General features: G+C 43.8%; 1 protein-coding gene across 3 annotated transcripts in view; it reads right to left on the minus strand.

Annotated features, from left to right (window-relative positions):
- Positions 1-4,259: 4,259 nt before the first annotated feature.
- SDK1 (sidekick cell adhesion molecule 1) overlaps positions 4,260-19,456 on the minus strand; it is a 387,420-nt gene continuing 372,223 nt past the window's right edge. For all 3 annotated transcript variants that reach the window (XM_032197267.1, XM_032197266.1, XM_032197268.1), the window contains 5 exons: positions 16,943-17,107; positions 14,258-14,395; positions 12,141-12,261; positions 11,784-11,913; positions 4,260-5,035 (listed from right to left, as the gene is read on the minus strand). In XM_032197267.1, the coding sequence (XP_032053158.1) occupies positions 4,763-5,035; positions 11,784-11,913; positions 12,141-12,261; positions 14,258-14,395; positions 16,943-17,107 (827 nt within the window). In that variant the 3' untranslated portion in view covers positions 4,260-4,762. The remainder of the gene's footprint in view (positions 5,036-11,783; positions 11,914-12,140; positions 12,262-14,257; positions 14,396-16,942; positions 17,108-19,456) is intronic.

The following is a 19,456-nucleotide window of genomic DNA, read 5'->3' on the forward strand; positions in this document are numbered from 1 at the left end:
AACTAGCAGGAACTCCAGGCTGAATGAAACTCCTTTACAATACAACCTGCCTGTCTAGCAACCGTTCTGTGACAGCTTTTCCTCTTCAAATATAATCCCTCATTGCATGTGCCCTTTTGGCTACTACTGATAAAGGAAATTGCCAAAGATAGGGGGTTTGGGGATCGAGTTCTCTTCTGTCTCAGGTTTCTAGGGCTGCTGATTTCTAATGGCCCTGCCAAAAGTTCTTTCTTTTTAAAAATTCCCTGACAAATTCTCTCTCTAAAAAGATTTTTCTGAAATAGGTTGCCTTGTTTAGTCTGAAAATAGCAAGTGGGAAAAGATAGCAGTGCTCTGTATGTATAAACAGCGCTCTCTCCTCCCTTTTTGGAGAGCAGATTGGATAATCTTTGGATGACCCAATGGATTTCTTGAGGGAAGCAATGACAAGGATAATAAATGTAACCCCACCTCACGACAGACATGGATATTTATTCTAAAATTTGCTAAAGCAGCTTCTGGCAGAGACCTGGGTATAAGCAGGAGAAATGAGATCTTGGCCCAGAAATGAGATCTTTTGGGTAATGGATTAGTTTCCTTTTCTCCTTTTCTTCTCCAGTAATACCAACTGGCTCCAAACTGGGGTCACTGGCCACAGTGTGATTCCTTTAGGACGTGCTGCTGAACTCCTTTGCCTTGCGTGTTGCCCCCACTCCCTGCTTTCCTCCCAAAGCAGTTTCCAGCTGGTGACTCCCAGGATGGGGAAGGAGAGGCTGTCACTGACTGAAGTAGGAGAGTGCCCCCTCCTGTCCCTTCCCACCACTGCCCCATGCACCCCAGCAGCACCAGCCTTGCACCAACCTCAGAGCACTGAGATGGGAATGGAAAATACCCCACCTGAGGCAGCAGGCTCTGGCTGGGGACACTCCATGTGTGAGATGGAGTTTTGGAGGACAAAAAGGCTCCATTGGCGGTGGCTTGGAACAATACCAGGGGCTGTGGGAGGCTCCTTCGTTCCATATGCACTTGTGCACATGGTTTGTAATAGCGCTGAGCCGATCCTCAGTCCCGCGGGGAGGGCTGCGAGCATCGCTGACTGATGGCTGGTGTCAGCTCAGCCCTGGGAGGGGGGCGAAGGCTTGGGCACTCTTTTCCTGCAGGGAATGGGATATTTCCATGGCTATTGCATGAAAAATGAGCTCCTGTTAAACTGTTCCCTAAAATGTCTCCCTTGGTCATTTCATAGCACTGTTTTTATTTTTTAATAACAGTCACCCAGAGACCTGAGAAACAAGGCAAAGTAAATAAATAAATACAGATAAAATATCCTAACAAAGAGTTTTCCATAGAAGCCTTCATTTTTCAAGACTGTTCTAAATAGAAAAAAGGAAACAGAAGTAGATTTGATGGGTGAAGTTATTGTAACATGACAGCTAATGTTTAAAAGTTATATTTCAAAGCTGTAATTCCCAAAGATTACAGCTATGAAAGAGAGCTTTTCTTGCTAACAGATGGAGTGTTTCCTTCTAGATAGAACAATTTACCTGATATTAGAGGTAAATAAAACCTACCTATTCATCATATTTTGCAAGTGCAGCATATGAATAGGAAGGCACAGGCATCATGCACGTAGCTATACACGTCCTGGGCAGGAGAACGTATATCCTCCTCTCATCTTAGGAGTGAGCAGAGTAGTGCACGTCCATGATTAGTGAATGCCTATGTAAAATAAACCCACACGTACAAAAAGCCAACTCCTAAACAAAACAAAACCAGGAGTGATAATAGCCTGGAATGGAACAGAAATGGCTTTGTTCAGATCAACGGGTCCTAAAGGAATCCAATCTAACCTTTTCATTTGGTGGCAGTCAGAAGAAAAGGGCCATACAGCCATGTCAGCAGGCCCACAGCAAGCACAAGCACTTTTGTTGCAGATGGCACTGAAAAAAAAAAGGGATTGTTTATTCTCCTCACTTTGTACAGACTGTACCGCTCCCCATGTTTTCCTTCAGTCAAACTGTGGCCACAAAGTCCTTTTTCTTTATTCCCCATGGTTTCCTTGCCCTTTTTCTCAATGTGATATCAGAACAGTCCTAAGGAGTAACTTCACCTTATATCAATTCAGATCTGACAATATTCAGGAGGTATGGAGCTACTCACACAATGCTATCCTTTGGAGCAATGTCTTCAACATTTGATCTACTTTATTCTAAACTAGATCTTTAGGTCCCTTAGTGATCCTTGGAAGGTTCCTCCCATGGCACTACCTCTGTTGGAGTTAAGCCCCATTAAAATTCCAACATCAACGGCATTGTTGTGTCCCATGTATATATAACAAGAAGTTCAAAATACATAATCTGATGCAGAAAATAACAAGGAAGAAAGAAAACAAATCAGAAAGTCACATAGATAATTTTGCCTAAGAAACAAACAAAAAATAATCAGACTGAACAATTTTTTGTTCAGTTCAGTAATTAAAGCAAAGTCCATATGGCTTAAGAGAACAGTCAAAGTGCACAGAAGGCAGCAGGGTTTTTTTGTTTGTTTTGCATTCCTCTTCACATCATCCTCTTTGGAGCCTCTTCTCCATCCCACACACATCCTACCCAGGTGCAGAGAACGGGGTGCCTCACAAGGGTTTTGGCTCAAGCTTGTACCTTTGCAAGTCCCTTGTTATCTAATGAGCTGTGGATAATTATCCCAACCTCAAAAGCACTTAAACACACCCACCAGAGTTTTCGGTTCTGAACCTTTTTCTTTCTGGAGCCTGTGGAAAAGAACAGCAATCCAGTGCCAATGCTATCCAGAATCTGTATGCACCAAGGGCAGCAGTGCTCAGAGGCAGTGCCAGAGAGTAAAGGCAGTTCTGAATTGGTTTGCCCTGTCTGAGAGGCACTGAAAGGTGACAGCAAGGCTGAGCATGCTCTTGGACCTTCCCTGTCCAGGTGAGGTGCCACCAGGCTACTTCTAACCAGTCCCAAAAGGCGGGGGCAGGCAGCTGCTGAAATGAGCGTTAGGTTGGTTTCAGCAGCCTGCCTTGAAGACACCACCAGGCAGTGCCACAGCTGCCCCTCAGCCCTGCAGAGAGGACAGGGACAATTTGCAATAGGAGCAGTGCCCACACGTGCCCCGATACGACGTTAGCAAGTAGCAGGATGCCAACTTTCCTGGCTGACCTACATCCACCTGGGAGGAAATGCCAGATGCTGGAGTGGCAAGGACGTGCCTCCTTCCAAATTTACCTTTCAAACTCTCGCAGTAAAAAGCGTAGTGATTCAGGACTGCTGCTAGGTCCAAGGGCTGGACTCGGTTTCTTTAAACCCCTGACAATTTTCATGTGAACAAAGAACATGCTGCTAAACATGGCAGACTCAGGAAAAGGACAGAAAACAAAAATAAAGCTGTACAAAAGGAAGGAAAATAAACAAACCATCTCCCTCTTCTTTCCAAAGCCTGTAGCTTCAAGTGCACAAAGCAGCCTGTAAATGTGCACAAGGTAATTCATGACCCCAATGCTTGAAAAAAATGTGTTAGCTTTATTTGGAGACACTTTGTTGCTTTTCCTAGATAAGAAGCTGAAGAATCAATAAAAGGCACCTGTGGACACCAAAACTCACCCAAGCCATGTGACGTGGCTTCAAAAATCAAACAAACCCAACTACCGTGTACCATTTTTACAGATCAGCAAGCAGCACTGCAGAGTCTGGGCAAGAAAGGATGCTCAATTTCTATTGACAGGGCAGGATAACTTTCATGATCAAAAACCTCATCAATTAGTAGATGCTCTAGCTTGTCCCTGCAATCTTAATTGAAAGATTCCTCTGGCTTGCTGGGTTGTGTCCCTTGACTTTTAAAAAATGAACAATTCAAATGGCACATGCAGTCCACAAGGGAGGATTAGAGCCACACCAAAAATAAATCGACCTCGCATCTGAATTCTTCCCACTTGCTTCACCCACTGCTGCCCACAGTGCTCTTTTGAGCCATCAACTCTTCTAAAGGCCCTGGAGTTGGAATATTTAAAGATTGCAGCAGGCCCCATTTGAACAAGAAAGGAAAGCAGGTCAGCAATTCAGCATACGGACACCAGTAGTGAGCCTAGAGCAGACACAGTGACACATCTGAGCCTAAGTGAATCAGCCAGTGCTCCTAATGTGGGGAGCAGCCATGGGGAGAGGGGAGAGGAGGGGTCTGCTTTTCACGTCGAAGTCTGTCCCTTCTCTGTGTTTTCCTACTTGACCCTGATGGTAGGGAAAAATTGAAAAGAAAAATAAAGAGAGTAAAGCAAAAGGAGCCTGGGAGGTTTTATGTTCTCTCGTCAAATCACATCACAAAGTCACTCATTGCATCTAGGGAATTCACCTCCTTGTTGGACATGGGATAGGAGGAGGGCAGAGAAAGAAAGAGGGAAGAGAAGGGCACGGGAGCTGCTTCCTGAAGCAGTGTTACAAAAAAGTGGTTAAAAAACCCCTACTATTCACAAGTGGTTAAAATCATCACTTTGCAGAATTCCTTTTTTTTTTTTTTTCCTTTTTTTTTTTTTTTTTTTTTTTTTAAACAAAGGTTCGGCTAGTTCAGCTCCGTACTTTTAGAGTTGATTGTCTTCGGGAAAAAAGGAAAACCAAAACCAAAACAGCCTCATTCGTGTTCCCATCCGCTCTACCCTGATAGAGAAAGTTATCACCCCCAAGTTCACCGCCCCGGCCACGCGCACGCGGTCGCTGCGACGGGGCGCCCCGCGTGCTGCCGGCGGCTCGCCTGGGCTCTTCTCTCCCGGCCCGTGTCAGACGAAGGAGGAGAACCCTGTCACTGGAGTCCGGGAGCCGGGCGCGGGCTGTCCCGTTGGGGTGTACACCCCTCCTGAGCTCTGTGTCGTGATGACAGTCTGGAAATAGGGTTCTGTCTCGCTGGCTGCGCACTCCTCGTATCTGTAGGACGCCGGGTGTTTCACCCCTTTCTGCTGCCGCTTCCAGGAGTTGTAGTACGTGGGGTCGCTCATGTAATGGTTCACAAAGGAGTGCTTGGGCAGCTCATCTTCGTAATCCGAGTCAGTGGCCTGAAGCAGCAGGGGGAAAAAAATCAGCCATTAGCATCTGTGATTTAGCTTGCTCTGCTCTAAAAGAAATCAGAGAAGTTTAATATCAGCAGCTGACAAAAGTTGTAATTTTAGGGTAAGGTGGGTTGTAATCCAAGTGTAATACATTCTGGACTGAAGGAAGCAACTGCTCTGGTTTAGCCAGGCTTTGTTGCTAGAGGGAAGGTTCCCCAATGATCTCTGATGCTAAGAGATGCAGAAAAATCCATTCTAATTCACCACAGAACACTGCTGCAAGTGCTACAAGTTCCTGTTTTGACAGAAGATGCTGAGAAGGGTAGAGACACTGTAGGGAAACCAACAGCTTTCAACCATATAATCAAAAAGATTGCAATTACAACAGCAATTGAGAATCTGTCTTCTTCTGCTGCAAGGACTGACAGAATGCCTCTCATGCAAATGCATACAAGTTAGCCAGATGTGTTGTTGTTTATGCTGGTCAGATCAGGGCACCTGCACAGTGCTCCGAGTCTGGCTTGCAAGCCCCATTAAATATTGAAAATTAGTTATATCACTGAAAGGGAATTAAGCAAAATTGCAGTTTATTTCAGGCAAACAACTCCATTCTGTATGTTCCAGCTGATTATCAGTGGTGTAACAACGCACCCAACCAGCAGCGATACAGGAAAACAGAAATGCAAAATCTGGGAAAGAACTGCCAGAAGGAGGGGGTCACTCTCCTGACATGGCTCACATATAGGTCAGTGTTCAGAGAAGATCTTGGCCCTTCAAACATTTACACACAGTGCCTGGTAGCTTCAAAGCTTGTATCAACGTCTAGCTGGAGCTGAGGAACTCTACTGAGATGCAACCAGATCGGCTTTGTGTGCCTGCCCCTTCCCCCGTACCACTGCTGTGATGCAGCTGGAGGAAGCACAGAGGGCTCATCCATCTCCTCTGAAGAGAGACCACAACAAAGCCTTGGCCACCGTATCTGAGCGCACATTTTCCTTCTGTTCCCAGTAACATTCCCACCGATAACAGCCACATCCCATACAGCAGACAAACATTTACTCAGTCATTGCCATATCTCACGCCTTCCCTCAAAATCTCTTGTTTGAGTATGCAAAAGCTTTCACTTCTCTTTTTTTTTTTTTTTTCTCCCGATAATCTGCATAGCCAATTCGAAAGGCAATTAAATATCAAAGCGGTGGCTGCCTAAGACATACAAGAGAGAGATGGGTAAGTGCAACTCGCAACTGTTAGTTGCTGCAATTAGTTTCAAAAAGTTGGTATCATTCTGATCTATGACACCCCACAGCAAACACACATCCTCCTTGATCCTGCCTGCCACACAACTAGTCTCATCTTCTCTGAAGCTCCTTTTTAATGGTCTCTGAAGAACAACCCTCAAATGCCTTGCAAACCATCATTTGAAAAGGGCACCGCATCCATCATCCTACTTCTTTGCTTAGATAGCTGCTTCAATACTACTTCGTGAGCGTTTTCCAACACAGTGGGTGATGGACAGGGATGAGAAAAATTTCCCAGAGTTTTCCAAAAGCCTGAGCAACGCAACTCTTAACAGCTTTGCAAAATTTCCCTTCTGCTGTTAACCATGCTCTGGCTTTTTCAGAATTACCTCGTTTGATTATTTTATGAATGTGAAGCTCCAGGTGCCTTGACACGTAATTAATATTACAACAAAACCCCACCAGCGTTTAACAATTATTCCAGAAGGAACCCAGCAAGTCTATCACCTAGAAAAACCCTCCTTTGCACCAGCTGCCAACCTCGGGAAGCCAACACCAGACTCTCTCCAAAGGCCATCCTGAACAGGTGGTTTTTGCAGCATGCCTGGAATATCCCCAGATTTGGAATACTTCACAGCCAGTGGGTGCAGAGAGCACTTCCAGAGTCTTGGCACTGCTGCAGGAACCATCCTGCCAGCACTGCCCTGTCTGTTTTGTAAGGCGCTCCAACAAAAGCGCCTCTGATGACTGCAGATGTGGCAGCATGACAGGGAGGGAGGGCAACAGCTTGGGCAGGCCAGTCCTCAGCTGCAAAGGCAACCAACCTTTCCTGCAGATCTGATTTCCTCGTTCCTATCAAGAAACAAGTTGCACTTGGCACCAGCCTACATCTCCAAACATTATGCTGCAGCTTCACGGTCTGATGTTAAGGTAGAAAGTGCGTGGGGATCTGGGGGATGATGGCAGCACCCAGAAGAAAAGTCTCTGCATCCTGAGCAGAGGCAGGTGGCTATGATTTATTCACCAGAAACTTGGAATTGAGCTCCCAGATGCCATGGATGGGCTCCCTCTGTCAAAGGTACAATGCTACCACTGCCCTTACCATGTATTCTGACTCCTTCCCCAGTCCAAAGTCAGTCTTAGTGCCTTGGGCACGCTCAGCCACCCCCAAAGAAACAAGCCCCTGCTGAAGAGAGGGATCACATCAGCTTAGTTGAGGTGTCACAAGGTGACACACTAAAAACAAACAAACAAAAAAAACACACTTAGTGGTCTTTCTGATGACCCCACAGATGTACAGAAACATAAAGATGGTTAAAAGGGCAAGAGATCTAAGAAGAGATGCTGAGAAGCAGCTGTATCCAGAAAGCAAACTCATTACTTGCTAGGTATAACAACACCAATGCAGCCACTTGATTTCTGTCCACTGCTAGGAGAAAATACTTACCCACAAAACTAATATAATTTCTGTACCCAAGCCAAATCCTTCTGAGACTGCCAGAAGTCAACATAATAAAGAGGAGAAATACTGGGAACACTTTTAGATGGGCTGCTGCCACTTGAAATAGTGTCACTTGGACTTGCCATGAACAGAAAGAGGGAATTTAAAACTAGGCCACCTGCTGATAATCTGTCCGCTAATTAGTCCATTATCCCTACTGAAAGAGAATACTAATTTAGTGTAAATAAGGCCAGTGCCTTTCAGAAGGGACTTGCATGAAACTTGTGTACCTGCACAAGCATCATCTAACTTCAGCCTTTCACCTTTGTTTGTGTTGACGCTGGAAAGGATAACCTACTCATTAGTCTTGATACATTGTTTTTTCTTTACATTTCCTTCAAAATAGGCAGGATCTGATTAATCTGGCCATGTTTCCAAAGTATCTTCTAAGGTCTACTTCGAACAAGGTACTAATAACTGCCCTGACCAGCAAGGAATTCTCCAAATTACAGTCCTACATCCCCCTCTGCCCTGATGAAAATCAAGCACTAGAAAGATAAACGTTCTGCATGACAATACAGACAGCTTATACTAGGGGATTACTTTCTAGTGTTTTTTAAACTATTGAGTAAACAGAAATGCTGCAGGGCTTTTTGCTTTGTTTTTCCATTTTCCCCGCTCTGCGTCGCCCTTCAGTGCGGCTGTGGCTTTGTTACCTTGGAAACCTCCATAGGCTGGAGCGCGATTGGGTGTACTGTGACATTACCGACTGTCAACCAGGGGTGCGTGGATGCCTATGCAACAATAAATACAGAAAATGAGAGGCTTTTTACGTATTTTATTGATAGCACAGAATGCACAAATGCTGTTCGGAGGCAGAACAGCCACCAGTGCCGGCTAGCTTAGTCCATGGGAAATTTGAAAATAGTTCCAATTATGTAAGTTTATATTTATATTAAATTATGGGAGAAGCGGCTTTTGGAGATTATTTCTAAAAACGTAGATAGCAGCAGCTTCTCTTGGTTGACATGAAGTGCATATGCTGTAAGAGATGAGGTGACCTAGAAGGGCAAACAGATTTCTCTGGACATGGCAGCCCTTGCTCATTGAATGTGTCATCTGCAGCTGACTTCCACATGGTGCCCAACTTGTCAAAATCACTTGAGAACTTTATTGGAAACGAGTTAAATCATTTTCCCTAACAAATGTTAAGTGGGAATTTATAATATGAGAAAGGGAAAATCAGTTAGACTGTAGAGAGCAGCCTGGAAGACCAGAGCATTGCCAGCAGTCAGCACTGACTGATACTGGGTGCAATCTGTGAGAACTTTATCTCCTGAAAACAGTTTTTCGAGACCAAAAAGATGCAGGAGAGCAAGCAAACATACAACACCCTTCCCTACCCCCCAGTAAAACTGCTCTTCCATGGCTGGATGACACTGCAGATATATCATCAAGTTTCTGCACGTGGTGAACACCAAATTTCTTCAGATTGTCTGTCCAGAGCTTTGTCCACTTGACTCATTATCTAAAAGCCTATTATTATTAATCATTTAGAAATTACACTTTTAGCACTCTCTTGCTCCATACCTGCCAATTAAACTACTTTAACCTCATTAACAGTACTGGTGCTTGGCTTTCGTGACATGGAGTAAGTTAACCACTTGATTTATGAATTTTAGAGTACTGCTTGGTCTGCTACATTTTCTCGTCATTTCTCCCTTGTTCTCCTCTTCAGGAGGGAGCTCAGAGGAAAGCTCCCAGGCAGCTGTGTTGTAAATGCAGTCAGTCAGCCTGAGAGTTTCTCACAAACTTCTTCTTCATGTTCAGTAAACCCCACGAGACTTGAAGCCAGCGAGCTCCCTTCTTTTCCATGTAAAATCTTGACACCTCAGGCAATAGGGGTAAAACTGAGAAGCAACAAGATGACACGTGGGTTGAAAGCAAAAGCACAGTTTTTGTCCTTGCCTGCCCTTATGTGCATTGTATTAAGTGAAATTTGAGCTCCACACAAAGACGTATTAGAGGAAAACAGCATCAGGACCCCACCCTCCTTTGCTGGAAAGAACCAAATATGTGGAGCTCCTATATAAAAAAAAGATATCTTTAACTTTTCATATAATAGGAAACACCCTCGCCTGCTAAAAGGGATGGAGATTCTGAAACTCTCAGAAAACAGCTTGTCTGTTAAGATATCCTTTGAGAACAGAAACCAAAAGAACAGCAAAGACAAACAGGAAGAGCTAATAGGTACACAAATATTTGAAAACAGAGCGGTCAAACATCTACAGCCACCTCTGCCCCCCTCCACCCTCACCTCCTGTCTATACCAGCCAACGTAAACAGCATTTTCAGGCTGATCAAAAGGCAGCATCTCCTCTTGCTACCTCTACTGGGAGCCTATTAACATTTCATGCCTAAAAGCACTCCCCACAAAAAAAAAAAAAAAAAAAAAAAAAACCAAGCAACAAAGACAATATACAGAAGGGCTGCATATCTAAGCCCCAAGGAAAAACAGGAGGCACATTTTGTTCACATACTCACATGCACACACAGATTCACGAAAACACAAGAATCTCAACTGAGACCTTCAGGCTTGACAGCAATACACAGTAAATAAATAATATTAATAATAGCATGAGAAAACAAAACAAAACAAACCCCACTTTCTTCTGTGTTGCACAAACAGTGCATATAGAAGGCAGTAATGACACCCTGTAAGACAACTTCTGCGCATTACCAGGAAATACCACACGGGGCATTGAAATTAATGTCAGAAGGTGCTAGAGCTAAATTCACGATCATGCTCAGCGAACTGTTTTAATGACAGGTTTAATGCTGGGTTGTTACAGTGACATGACCAAAGCACTGTGGGTTTAATCTGGAGGTAACACTTGTGCCTCGCGCAGACAGCAGCTCCAGCTACACCAAGGAAAGCTGCCGACACGCTGGGTCGGCCATAGGGCAGCACAAAGCAGCAGGCTGTCCGTGGTAATTAACAGGAGGTGAGAGCTAGGTAGCCAGGAAAAGCAGCTGTAGCTGCAGGTGCAGAAAAGCTACAGATGAAAACTGTCATCTTCTTTCACTACTTGCTGCTCTTGATTTATTCTTGCTGGAAGGGTCAGGGTTGGAGTGGTTTGGCCCACTGCTCGCTTCTTGTGCTGTCAGCTCAGATTCGTCAGGCTCTCAGCTGACAACACACAATTTGAGAGACAGATTTACCTTTCTGTACGTCCCTTGAAGTCTGCCTATTCACCCATGGCCACTGTTGGGCTTCTGCAGACCAAAATCACTTTACTTCTTCTTAAAGGGGACGTGAGATAGGGCACAGCCAAAGGTATAATGCTGGCATACAACCACCTTCCTTGGAGAACAGTGTCTGAAAGCAACCCGAGCAGAAGGCTCCTTTAGTGCTAGCCTAATGTTGTGGACTGGAGTGTTTCGAAACCTGAATGCTGGGCTCTCACAGCAATTGCTATCCCTGGCAGGTTACTCATTCTTCACTTACTCCCACTGTGCCTGTAGCACAGGCAGCAGTTATCACCACTGAAGACCACACTTCCGAAGCTTAGTGTTTGCTGCAGCTGTCTAAAAAAGGCACTGTGAAAACTTCAAAGCACATCCCATACTTCAGTCACTGCAGCCATCCAGAGCGTGTCCAGGCAGTAGCTGCAGCCAGCTGGTTGTTTTGCAGCATGTACTTGTTTGCCCAAAAACACTCCATCGTTACAGTCCATGCGCAGAAGAGGATGTGCAGCTCCTTACCAGAGGAGTCAGCACACGGTGACTGACTGGTTGTGTTTGCCTTTCTGTGTAACACTGGAAAACTGTGAATATCTGCCAAGGACAGATCTGGAATCTGCCCTGGCTGGGTCCTGTTTGTGGTTCCCTCTTGGGACATTTTAATTTTAAAATGTGATGTGAACAGCCCGAGGAATAGGACATTTTAAAGTCACCAAGACAGACAAATAATGACAACGGTATAAGGCAGGCATGGGAATGGCATTTCAAAGACTTTCCATGATTAAGGGGGGAAAATTGGTAAGCACTTGGCAAGGCAAAGGCAAACACTTACTTCTGACTCTGATACTTCTAAGGTCTTCTCATTCAGGCCCAAGCCCTCGGTCAGCACGGCTCCGTTGTACTTGTTGCAGATATCCTCATCAGAGTAGTGCAGCCCTCCCGGGCTTGGGCGAGGTGGAGACCTAGGAAACAGTAGGTGAGTGTATAGGATACTGTTTTTTCTCTGAAATGACACAGTTAAAAATACAATTAAATCATGCTTAGAAGCCAGCCTCAGCCTAGGGCAGTGACTCGGGTAGTAAAGTTCTCCCTAGATCCTCCAGACAACAGTCTAATTTTGTCTATTTAACAGCTGCCTGAACCTAGATGAAAAGCCATTTCCAGGAGCATGGTGTTCCAAGCTTCTTACCTGGTTCCATTTTTCTTTGAGAAAGTGCTCTTGATGTTTAGGTGTCTGCTGTTGAGCTCCAGGGCAGTGAAGCCTCCGTTATCTAAGGTGACTGACTCTTCCACGTTGGAGATGGTTTTACCTGGAGCCAGGCAATGAAAAATTCAGCTGAAACATGGGTATTTTTCCCCCAAGTACAACTGTAAGGAGTCACTATCTTCCCCTTCTTTATGTTTTATGACATTATTATTCTTTCTGAAAATCTCTTTACCTTTGTTACTGGCAAATGAGTACAAAGTGAAAGAAAAGAGCGTATCAGGAGTGTAAAAAGGAAGAAGGAGCCAAAACGGGATGAAAGGAGTCATGGATGGATGTGTTTCACTTGGAGGTATCTAAAATAATGCAAATGAACAGTGCTCCACATGTGATTATTCTTGTCTTTTGTCTATGAATGGAATACAGGTGAGTAATTCAGGTAGCCACTGAAGATGCCCTAAACCAGGTGACAAGAATCCCATTTATGCTGATGGAAAGAAAGCAAGAGAAAGTAAAACTAGGATATGCAAATAAATAAATAAATAAATAAAACTAAAAAGGAAGGACAAGAAGACAGCAAAGAAAGAGAAAGGGTCAGTGGGCAGCAAACAGGAAAAAGATGTCAGAGCTGTAATGAGCGTAAGACATAGGTGTGAGACATCACCAGACAACATAAGGCAGGGAAAAGGACAGGGGACTGGCAGAACAGGGAAAATACAGCAAAGTACACCTTTTTTTTTTTTTTTTTTGGTGATCAAATATAGCAAGAGCTTATTCTTTCCCATGCTCTTCTTTATAATCCCAAAGGTGTGAGCTCAGCTAGTGTCCTGGGGAGAAAGACCGGTTGCACATTGCCACTTTGCAGCAGACAGGTACTTTATCCTCAACTTCAATTTCAATGCTACATTAAGACTCAGTGTGAACACTGATATCTGACAGTACAGGTCAGACCTGTCTTTTCATGTCTGTCCCCCAAACACTGAGCAAAACTAAGAAGATGAGCGATTTCCTATGAGCTATGCATACAAATATGTAATAGCATTAACTTGGTAAAATGCCGTGGTATTCTTTCATCTCATATCGCATGGGACTAAAATCTGATTTTCTAACGCTTTTTAGAAGTGAATTATAAAGAAAGAAAAGATCTTCTCTTTGGGACTGAATTGCTAAATATTGCCTGGAAGATTCTTTCAAGACTCCTTCATTACATTAATACCTCAGAATGGGTAGTGCAAAGACTCATCCACCTGATCCTACTCATTAATGTGCCTTTTTGGTACCTTCTAGCAGCAGAGCAATTTCTTGCTGGAGGTGGAGAAGGCTATCTGAGAATTAACACACATGAACAACCCTTCCATGTAAGAAGAAGAAAAGGTTCAGAACAATATTCACTGCTCCAGAACAAGGTGCTTTGAAAGGGGACTCTTTTAACATTCCTAGTTACAGAGCAGGTAGTTCCTGTTTCCTTTCAAAAAGGAGACTGGTAAAAATTGTAAGTAAAGGAAAATTCTAAGCTAGATGCTCATGGTGCCTTAAAGTTTAACAGGTCCAGATAACAAAGACTTCTAAGCTCCTTGGTCCCAGCCCAATAACTGTAGCTTGGCTTAGGGAATGAATGTGAGATGCTGGGCACCCTATTTAATGTAAAAGAGTTATGATGTAGTCCTTACACATACAGGCATAGGATATTTGCACTGGGTATGGACATGGAAAAGCAGAACCCTTCTTCTCCCCATCTATCAGGGAATGACAACTAAGCTAAATAAAGTCTCAGCTTATTCATTTTTTGTGGTCTTCTGCCAAGCATTTGACCCAGACTCCTTGGCTTTTGCTACAGTCCCTGGGACTTCCAGATGCTGTCCTGTCCAAGCCCATGGCTGGTTAACTTCCAAAACCTGATAAGATCCAGCACTCTTTGCCCAGTAAAGCTATGGGCAAAAGCCATTTCTACCAAATTAGATAGTAAAAATATCCAAGTCTTCTGCCAAACAAAATACCTATAAAGAGAGTCCATGCTGATGAAATCACAGATTCAAAGGGAGGACATTTCTAATTCCTGCAGCTCTTGAGAGTATGTGTACAGCGCAGAGATGATGTCTTACCTGTGCTGCAGTTCTTGTACTTCTTGCTCTGGCCATGCAGGACCAATGCAAACACCACCAACAGGATGAGAATCAGACTTGAGAGAGCCATCACCAGCAGAAACCACCACTCCTCATAGAAGGGGGCTTCTATTTGTGCTGAAAGAGCAAAAGACAAACAGCAACTCCTTACACTCCTTCACAATTTCCCCTTCTTCCCCACAGTGAGCGACATCCATAACAGTACTCAGTAAAGAGGTGTTCAAAGGAAATAACCTAGTCCATGTGAAAATAAGACCCTCAAAAGGCTTTCTGACGCTTCTAGATATATAGGACCATACCACAGCTCCAACTTCTCCACGAGCATCTCTCAGACTTGGAGCAGTGCTGCACAATCCCCTAGCTAAGAAGCAGTTATCACCAAGTGAAGGTAAGAAGGTTTCTTCCCACAGCCCAGCACACCTGTATTTCTCAGCTCCTGTGGTATGCTTAATACTCCCTGGGTCAAAGGAGCCACTAATATACTTGTCATGACCCATGGCTACTCCACTTTTTAAGAGGCTTGCCTTGCCAAAATGCTGCTCAATGGTTCTTTGAAGAATACAGCTAGTGCCAGGGAACAAGGTACATTCGAGTCAGTACCTCCGTAGTTTAAACCCCAAATTCCAACATTGACTCCTGTTCTATATGGTATTGTCAGTGACTTAAGCCAAGCCCAACATGCGGCACATTGACATTAATTCAGTTCCCTGAATTTTGTGTTATCTCAAGTCATTTCATTCCATTTGACCTCAATTGTAGGCACAAAATGATACTAACTTCCTTTTTCTAGAGTTATCTTGCCACTCTGGTTTGAGGTAGTAAGTACTATTATTTTTTTCAGTGATATTCTCTTTGTCAGCATCCCTCAGCTCTGAGAAAAAGTGCTGCCACTGTAGCACAAATCAGCAGTTGTATATTATTTCCCTGTAGTCCATAAGGTAGAAGAACACCCATAAGAGTGGGTGATGCCAGGAGACCAGCTTCAACCAAAATCCTCATTATCACTGAATCCAGGCACACTTTTTCCCCGCATCGTCCTGGACCCTGGATCTAAAAATGTCTGTTGTAAGCCTTACGATACGGGCTTAAATTTGTTCCAGACCACTGGGTGTTCTGTAACAGTGAAAAGTAGCCACTATCTTTCTTTGCTAGGAGGCCAGTCCAGGCCAACAAAGACCTAAAGGCAAACTGCACAAGCCATGCTGGGCTGAGCAGATTCAGTGCAATTTATACCTCCCTGTGTTAGCTGAAGTGGCCAGCCTAAAATACTGTATACTTTTACGACTGCGAATCTCAATGGAAACCTCTTACTTTCATGCAGCAATTTGAGATGAACACTGAAGCATCAAAAGGAGGTGAATTAAATAGTTCTGTTCAAGCGGAGAACTTACAAACAAGCAGTTTATTTATAAAAAGCATCAGAAGGAGCTGCATGCCTGGCTTCAGGGGAATAATGTCTTCCGGGAAAGGAAAGATTGACATGATTACTGACCCTTTGCATTGTGTTACAGCCTCTGTGAAACCACAGATAGGAAAAGCACTGACTCTTGGTGTTTGAAGTAGGTTGTCTATGCCCTTGTCCTGAAGGAGAAAAGGAAGGGTAGCACTCACACTGAAATCCATAGACAGCTCTCACAGGTTAAGTGGTTAATTGTGTAAGGACAAATGCAGCCGTGATGGCGATAGCAGCATTTGCTACTCCAGCCTGCTGGGTAATCGCTGAGTGGTGTTTATGCTTTTCACTCGAGAAGCAGAGATAAAAGCCACTCCAGAGACTGGATCATTGCCAGGTTCTCAGGACTCTCCAGAACTTTGAATCACAAAGACATTTTATCAGGTTCTTTTATTCCTCGTCTGTCTTTGCTGACACAGCAAGGATGAGACCTGTTGCTCAAAAGCAACCTGGAGCACAATCCTCTCTGCAAGGGTAACAGGAGAACTGAGAAAAACTTTTACAAGGGCGAGCTTCCCACTTCAGAAGGAGCCATCGAACTTGAACTGTCCAAACATGGCAAGCTGAGTGGAATTTGCTTTTCAAGGTATAGAAGCTCCTTCAAGAAATCAGAGTGCTGGTCAAAGGGACTCTGGAAGCATGCTCACATAGCCCTGTTTACCGGGAATAACCACAACAGAGCAGGTGGGTGGAAAGAGTCCGTGAGCACCACCACCAAGCTGTTGTGATGGAGGCTGGAGGTATCACAATATGCTGGAATTACCAGCACAGAGGATATCATGAATAATTTGGGGAAACTATAATTCTACATTCTTGAGAGCTAAATACAAAACAACACAGAAATTGCTTATCACAGAACCTTGGGAACAGAGAAGAAAGGAGAGTAAACAAAACAACAGACTAGGAGAGGAGGAAGAAGAAAAAGCAAACACACTGTGGACTTTATAAATTAGTCTTAGGCAAGAAATCATATATGTAAACACTCACAAACTTCCTGAGAAGTTTGTCAAGCTTAAAAATGGCACATGACTATTTTTCCCCTTGAGAGTAAAGTATACTGTAATAACAAGCCTTGATTCACTCTGCTTTTGTCTTAAAATAAGTGAAAACAAGCTGGTCTTGATGATTTATTGTAACAACAGAAACTTCATTATTTTTTCTCCTCCACTCCCACTAATTCCATTGGAAAAGGTAACAAAAAGCTTGATTACCTGATACTGCCACAGAGGGAACACTTGGTTCTCCATAGCCAATTTCATTGACAGCCACCACCCGAAATTCATAGGTCACACCCTGCTTGAGTCTGTCCAGGCTGACTGTGTAGGAGGTAGCGCTGCGAGGGATGTCCTTCACAAACATGTCCCACAGTCCTTCATCTGGGAAAGCGGCAAGGAGAGGAACAGCATTAACTGTGTGACTTGGCACTTCCTTCTGCTCGTGGAAAATAATTGTCATTAATTGTGTGCTTTAACCGCAGGCAGTGGACATGCTTACCTGAAGGCTGCTCAGTGATACACACAAATGTCAGATTGCCCTGCAAGACCCCATCTGTAAAAGGATTTACTCGTGACAGGGGTCTTACAACAGCCCAGATGGAAGAGTTCTCTGCTAAAATCTGCAGCAGCACCCATGGTGACCTAAGCTGGCTAGAGCAGCTGCCAGCCATCTGGGTCCCTCCTGACCAGGTATGGTTGCTGCATCTGCATGCCTGTTATTTGACAGAGCAACTAAGCCCACAACAACCTGGTATTTTAATGAGTCCTAACTGCAAAGGATTTGCCTACTTTTTACATTGCAAAACTGACTTCACTATCCCAGTGCATAGGTTCGGTTTGCAGACTAATGTCAGATTTGGGTCTTGGCAGGAAGCACTGTGGCCTTGCATGAACTGGTGCCTGGTGGACTGGTGCCACTGGCGTGCTGCTTGCTTCACAATATCAATATAGAGACATCCTTTTGCATTGACTGGACTGCAGCATGGCACAGCCCACAGAGAGAGGCAGCAGGCACTGCACTTCTGTGCCATGCATTTTTAAGCAGGAACGAGTTTTTGTTTGTATTATAAAGCTCTAAAAGTTGCTGGAAACACAATGCCTTCTGCATAACTGATGAGAGTGTTTCAGTAGGGTAATCTCGATTCTCAACAGCCATACTGACATTTATCCTGATGTGCATCCTGACGAGGCACCGTTCCGGTCCCTGATCCATACGCGTAATCTTATATTCACTTGACTTCAATGGAAAGGACTTTCAACAAGATGGATGCTGTTACCAGTAAGAACAAAACCAACTATAATTAAAGATGCCAGTCAATAATTTTGAGTGCAGGAATCAAACATTAATCTAAACAGACTGCTTTTCTATAACAACCGGTGCCCAGCACTTTTTTTTTTTTTTTTTTTTTGCCACTGACAAAATGGCTGTCTACACAAGGTGCCAAACTCTCAGCTAGCCTAAGCCAGCACAGCTCTTAAGGATCTGACCTGATCAGGCTTTTACTTTTAGTTATCAAAGCTGTTCAAGTAATGCCTATTTTTCTCTGTATGTCCCACAGCAATAGAAGTACAGTGATAACCTCTGCACAGATACTATTGCAGCGCAGGAGCCGCCTGCTTTGAAAGAAAGCCCTCTGCACTGTGAGACTCAAGCATCAGCATGACTTCTGTAGCTTGAGGTGTTATCAAGGTAACAATAAAGCTGGAGCCAGCAGCACCACCCTTAGCAACTTCTGCTGCTGTGACAATGGAAGGCCAGAATCAGTTCTCGTTTGCTTTGCGTTTACCTGCGTGTAAACTAATTGAAGTCACTGCAGCAATTCTGAAACTGTGCTGGTGTAACAGAGCAAAATTTGGCCCTCCGCCTACTTCTGTGCAACAGGGAACAAAAGCAAAGATGGATTGATTAACACTGCAGGTGCATTTCCATGTGAATATTTTAACTTTGGCACCAGTAAATATTGGCTCTGTAATTTGTAACGTGCTGCACGTCTAGCAACGCACACATTGACTAACAGCCCCCAAACTACATCTTTTCTGATCATGAGCTTTGGCAGTCTCAGTGGATGCAAAAAGCAAGCTGAAATGTTATTGTTCCAGCTACATTGAGAAATACTGAAGAACAATAAAAATAGGTAATTTTTCTGTCATGCTTAAAATTCAGACCAATACATTATTCACCAGCATGATCAGAGTATAATGAAGTTATCATAATGTACCATTGTTATGTATTAGTTGGATATTACAATGGCTATAAAACAAGAGATAAAATATTGACTTCCCTTTTACAGGGCAATAGATGGCTAGATTATTTCTACCACGTAAACTTACAATGTAATAAAAAGGGGGTTTGGGATTTAGTTTCTCCGAAAAGGGTGGAGTGAGGGATGCATTTTCAAAGTTGGATTGTTGCAACCACCAATACTAAGAAGAAGCATCTCAGACTATAAAATATTGCCATAATTGCTAGAATTGCCTGAGCTTTCATAAACACATTTGTAAACAGCAATAAGAGAATTTGAGCCCATTGTGAATTGTCTGAAAAGCAATTTGTTTGCATTGAAAGACGCTTAAATGATGGAAGAAAAGGCAACAGTAGAAATGAAATGTTCAACGCTCATTGTCACAAACACAACTGTACACACACACACTTCCTTGCTCATTTTCTCAAACCTATCAGGGTGCACAGTGCAGAATATCAAACAGACCAAGGAAGTGTAAATTTAACCA

This window comes from Aythya fuligula, chromosome 15 (assembly GCF_009819795.1).
Source record: "Aythya fuligula isolate bAytFul2 chromosome 15, bAytFul2.pri, whole genome shotgun sequence".
Taxonomy (NCBI): domain Eukaryota; kingdom Metazoa; phylum Chordata; class Aves; order Anseriformes; family Anatidae; genus Aythya; species Aythya fuligula.